Source organism: Zeus faber, assembly GCF_960531495.2.
Source record: "Zeus faber genome assembly, chromosome: 4".
Lineage (NCBI taxonomy): Eukaryota > Metazoa > Chordata > Actinopteri > Zeiformes > Zeidae > Zeus > Zeus faber.
The window spans coordinates 36362080-36368316 of NC_137191.1; the positions used below are offsets into that span (position 1 = coordinate 36362080).

The window sequence follows — 6237 nt, forward strand, 5'->3', positions numbered from 1 at the left end:
ATCTACTACATTTTTCACCTTTTTGTTTTTTAAATGTAATAAAATCCACCTTTTGGAAATAACCGAATTTAGTACAGTCTCTTAGTTCAATTTCTACATTTTAAAACTCGAAAACGGTGTTTGTCATGAAACTGTGAAGGCCTGTTTTATTTGTTGGCCTGTTTATTTCGCAGTTACAATTTCTGTTAATAGATTTTATATTGAAATGCAACTTTATTTTAATTTATTCCCCTATTTAATTTAGTTTTTAACGGCTGTTCTGTCACTTGTTTATAATCTGTTTGGATTTTATTTGTTTTATCCACAGTAAAGTATAAAAGTAAAAAATATAGGATCTAATTATAATATGTGCAACAATTATATATTTTATTTGGAGTTGTGTATGGGGTCACAAAAAGAAGGGAGCTAGGTTGGATTCCCCAGGGCTCCGGGTCTAAACTGTGCCTCCTCCCCAGGACCCTGTGGACTCAGGCACCGGGAGAGAAGAACCTCCTTCCTCCGCGACTTGTTGTCCACGCTCCGCTTCGAGCATGATGTCTTACCTCAAACAGGCCCCGTACGGCATGAGCGGCCTGGGGCTCAGCGGCACCATGGACCTGCTGCACCCCTCCGTGGGATACCCGGGTACGCGAACCAGCGCTTTGTTGCTCAATGCGTGCGGGTCTCACGGGGAATTACACGGGGGGGTGGGTTGTAATGATGTTCATAATAATAATAAAAACAATAATAATAATAACAATAATAATGATGATGATGATGATGCTAATAATAATAATAATAATAATAATAATAATGATGATGATGATAATAATAATATTGATAATAATAATGATAATCATAATCATTCATTTATCAGTATAACAAAAGTATAATAGTTCGCATTTATCAGTATAATTACAACAACAACAACAATAATTATAATAATAATAATAATGATATTAATAACAATAATTACAAAATGATGATGATATAATGATGATGATGATGATGATGACCATGATGATGATGATGATGATGAAGATAATATTAACAATAACAATACTAATAATATTCATAATATTATTATTAATAATGATGATGATGATAAAAATGATAATAATAATAATAATAATAATAATAATAATAATAATAATAATAATAACAATAATAATAATAATTGATTTCAGGGAATCCTCGGAAGCAGCGACGGGAGAGAACGACCTTCACCCGGACCCAGCTGGACATCCTGGAGGCTCTGTTCTCCAAGACCCGGTACCCAGACATCTTCATGAGGGAGGAGGTGGCGCTGAAGATCAACCTGCCGGAGTCCAGAGTGCAGGTCGACAGGCACCAACACCACAGACAGCAAGGGACTAAAACCACAGACAGCAAGGGACCAACACCACAGACAGCAAGGCACTAACACCACAGACAGCAAGGGACCAACACAACAGACACAAGGGGCCAATACCACAGACAGCAAGAGACCAACACCACAGACAGCAAGGGACTAACACCACAGACAGCAAGGGGCCAATACCACAGACAGCAAGGGACTGACACCACAGACAGCAAGGGACTGACACCACATACCTTACTTCACCTTTCCCGGGCTAAGACTTCCCGATCATCAGGTTTTTCATCAACAAAAGGACAAACACCATCACTCCTCTGCTTCATTTCCACATAGTCATTAAAATGCAAACGGCTTTGCATTTACCAACAACAACAATAATAATAATAATAATAATAATAATAATAACAACAATAATAATGATGATGATAATGATAATAATAATAATAATAATAATAATTATAATAACAGCAGCAATTATCTACTAATACTAATATAAATAATATAATTATCCTATTATAGGATAATATAATTATCCTATAATTATCCTATTCAATAATACTCATAATAATCTATTATTATTATTATTACTAGTAGTAGTCGTAGTGATAGTATTACTATTTAATATCTTTATATAGTTCACTTTTTTATAGACAGCATTACATTCACCACCTCTCTCTCTCTGCATTTCACCACCGAGGCCTCAACATCAGCTCCTCAATAACAGATCCTCCTCCGCTGGTGCAGAGCCTTGTAAACAATCTTGTGATGCCTCAAAGGATCATAGTTTCAAGACTGAAAATAAGTAAAATAACTGAAACCAGTAAAATAATACGTTGTGAAAAAAAAGCATCTGATAAAGGATATCAACATGATCATTCAAAGAAGTGGAGCCGTGCCTCTGTTCTATTTCAAATGGACATCACTTTAACATTTTGATGTCAAACACATCAAAGGTGGAGGTGGAAAATTCCAGGTTGAGAAAGTAAAATTCCTTCTGTGTTTCTGCTGCAGCCGTGCACTGATCCAGATCATTTCACTCATTGCTTGGACCTCTGCCTTGTGATAATTAGCAAATCCACATGGTTGACTCCAGAAGCCTAGAGTGGAATTTTACTTTCTCAACCCATGTTTGGACATCTGGCCTCCGAAGCCGTTATGAACTCTGCTGCGACGCGGTGACGTTGACCTTTGCCCTCGCCTCCGCTTTCAGGTGTGGTTCAAGAACAGGAGAGCGAAGTGCCGGCAGCAGCAGCAGAGCGCGAGTAGCACCAAGGTCCGACCCGTGAAGAAGAAGTCGTCCCCGGCGCGGGACAGCACGGGCTCGGAGAGCAGCGGTCAGTTCACGCCCCCGGCCCCGCCCGCTGCCTCTTCTTCCTCTTCCTCTTCCTCCGCTGCCTCCAACCCCTCCATCCACGGCGGGCCCGGCCCAAGCGGCGCCTCCTCCGTCGCCGCCCCGGTGTCGTCCATCTGGAGCCCGGCCCCCATCTCCCCGGCCCCGGCGCCCGTGGTGCTGCCGGACCCTGCCGCCCCGTCCGGGGCCTCCTGCATGCAGAGATCGGTGTCGGGCGGGGCGGGCGCCACGCCGTCCTACCCAGTGTCGTACGGCCAGGCGGCGGCCTACGGCCAGGGCTACCCGGCCTCGTCGGGATCCTACTTTGGCGGCGTGGAATGCGGCTCGTACCTGGCGCCCGTGCACGCCCACCACCACCCGCACCACCCTCACCAGCTCAGCCCCATGACGGGCTCCTCCATGTCTGGCCACCCACACCACCACATCAGCCAGACCTCAGGGCACCACCACCCGCATCACCCGCACCACCCTCACCACCACCACCCCCACCAGGCCTACAGCACGCCCGGCCTGGCCTTCAACTCCTCAGACTGTCTGGATTACAAAGAGCAGGGCGCGGCCTCGGCCTGGAAGCTCAACTTCAACACCTCCGACTGCCTGGACTACAAGGACCAGGCCTCCTGGCGTTTCCAGGTCCTGTGACCGTGCCGCCAAAACAAGGCCTTGTCTTTTGTTGCTGTTTTGGTTTTGTTTTTTGAAGATCCTTGAAGCTGAAAGCAGAGAGACGTTGAAGCGTCAACGCGTGAGGACTCGGGTTCTGCTGCAGCCGACTTGGATCGTCTCCTTCAGGATTATTCTTCTACTCAGAGAAAGCGGTCGTCCTCGTTTTTTTTTCCCGAGCGACACGGAACACGCACACATTGCATCGTCTCAGAGTTGATTCGATGATTAGAAATGAATGAGTTTTGAATTTGCCGTTTTCAGGGAAAGCAACTTGTCTTGAGGAATAATGAAAAACAATAAAGAAAAACCTTGTGTGGATTTATTTGAAGCCTTTTTAAAAGATGCTGCTATGATTTTACGATGATTCCTTTCTATCGATTCGGATCCTGCTGAGGGGCTCGTGTCCAGACTGTTGTGTTGTATTTTGGAGATTGGATTGCAGCACTTGTTTATAAGGTCAAAGGTTTTGCTTATGTTCTTTACGCAGAGAAAATGTGAATTTGACACGAAATGTCAGTATTCCGTTGAATTTTGAGATGTACATTCGTGTCTTTATAATAAAACTTTGTAAAAACACAAAAGTCAGGCGGGGGAAATTCCTTTTTTTATTCCAGTTTTCCATCCACATCACATTGACAACAAAACAAAATCATTTCCAACTTCAATGCATTTTGGGGTTTTGGTGACAGATGATTCTTTACTCAATTGAACACAAATCAAATGGTTCAACTCAGTGGATGAAGGACACTTTTACTCCTGATGATTTGTAATAAATGTTTTGACTTCCTGAGACGCATCGCTCGTCTGCTGTGGAGCTGCGCTATCCTCAGCTGGATAATATGGAAAACAAAAGCTCAGATGTGTATTGATTGTGTTTATTGATTGTGTGTATTGATGACTGATCGTTAACCAATTTGACATCCACACAGCGGAGGCCAAACGACAACGTCGAGGCGTTTGAGGTTTGTTCGTCGACCGTTAATGACGGCGATCATGAGCCGCTCTCATCATCGCAGCGTGTCATGGCTGCCAGGCGAGGGGAGGTGTTATTAGTTATTTCATATATGATCTCAGCACCGTTCATGTGGTGATCCCAGGCGCCGCGCAGGCTATGAGAGCAGATTGAAATGAGCGATGACCCGCTCGGGCCGCGCTCCCACAAACTCCATTGTATTCGAGTCTGAACGTCTTCATTACAAAAACCCATTTTACTTGGAGATCTCTCGACCTGTTTTTCCACAACGATTTAGATTTGAACATTTTCTATGTGCGTGTGTGCGCCTCGGGATATATTCATCTGCTACACCGGCCCTCCCAGGACGAAAACCAAACGTCCTTCAAAACACCGCGTGAAGCATTTGGAGCGTTCCTCAACACGGAGGGAATGCAAATGACGTCTCAAAAGCGGAACCGCGCGGCAGGATCGTCGCGGCAGACGACCCCCAGCCAAGGCGGATCTGGCACCGGGTCAGGTAAGCAAACATGTCCGCCGGTGTCCCGGTGTTTATTTGGCCGTGTCGACACTAATTCACAGCGCTGTTGATCCATGAGAAAAAGAGACAAATCACGATTTTAATTAACCGCCATCCCAGTTGGCGTGGCGTCCCACTGTCGACGCAAGCAGCTGGACAAACTGCTTTGGGTAAACACGGCCCCCGGGGGAAGCCGACGTGGTGTGTGTTTGCCTGCGCTGCACCCCGCTGGGACGTCGTAGTGGGCAGCCGTCGCCGCTTCCACATGCAAACACAAGTCCTGGATTTACCACATTTGCATCGAACATGAAAAACCCTAATCTTTTGGCCACGTTCTGGCAATCTACTCTGCTGATTGTGCTAAAAAAAAAAAAAAAAAAAAAAAAAAAGGCCATCTCCCCAAACACCTGCTCTGGGTGTCCTATTAACCCCGCCTGGTCTCCGTATGGCTGCCGTTTCCTCCAGACACACGGCGCTTTACCACGACAAAGTGAGTCGGCTTCTTGGCTTTCAGAGGGCAGAGGCAAAACATCGTCTTTGACCCCCCTGTCCCCTCGGTTCCTTAGGAGACTACGCTTCAAAACACATCAAAGTAGCCTCTCAAGTGCTGCGTTGCGCCTACAGAGGAGCCAGCGACGGTGGCCCATCCTATCTCGCCCTGAATTATTTACAGAGGATGAATAAAAGCGGTGAACAATGCTACTTCCTGGACCGCACGAGGACCCCAAGGTGAGCTGGCGCTGCAGGCGCCCGCCGACTGAACCGTGACAGGAGCCGGAAGCTTTGCAGGCGTCGATGTTGTCTGGAGCTGGGCGTGGCTGAGGGCGCGGTGTGCAGAGATGTTCCAGATTGGCGCTCTCTTAAAACACAACATCGAAAATAGCTGTGTCACTTTCACACACACGTATTTGTCATGTCGGTAGGTTTTTTTGAACCCTCATGTCGTGGTCATCAATGTCTTGACAGAGGACGTCGAGGGTTCCCGAAAGAAGGTCGCAGAGACGTCTACTCTTTTGGTGTGAGGCTTCCAGAGTGGATTGTGTCGGAGGATGTCTCTCAAATACATCTGTGGCAAGAAAATTGAAAAATTTGCAGGAAATGTCCAAAAACACTGTGAAGGGACCAACTGTCCGGGACTCAATATAGAGAGATGGAATACTGTCACCCCAAGGTCCACAGACAGTGTTGGAGATGCAAAATCTCAAAATGTTACAATCTTTGGCTAATATTGTTTCCCTTCATGTTTGAGTTCCCACTGGCCGGATGCTCTCATCACCTTCCTTACTCCCTCACAGAATGGGACCAGAAATTTGAAGTTGTGCACAGCTATTATACATACTCATATACATCACATACTGTATATCAAAATTAAACCAGCATATAAAAACATCCATCAAAATGCTGAAAATGGATGA

General features: G+C 45.6%; 1 protein-coding gene across 1 annotated transcript; it reads left to right on the forward strand.

Annotated features, from left to right (window-relative positions):
• Positions 1-527: 527 nt before the first annotated feature.
• Positions 528-3329, forward strand: LOC307229218 (homeobox protein OTX1 B-like; the record flags this gene model as incomplete). The annotated part of the gene is made up of 3 exons (XM_079999163.1): positions 528-624; positions 1167-1318; positions 2547-3329. Exons 1-3 carry the CDS (start codon positions 531-533, stop codon positions 3327-3329), a joined length of 1029 nt encoding a protein of 342 aa, XP_079855289.1. The 5' UTR covers positions 528-530.
• Positions 3330-6237: the final 2908 nt, after the last annotated feature.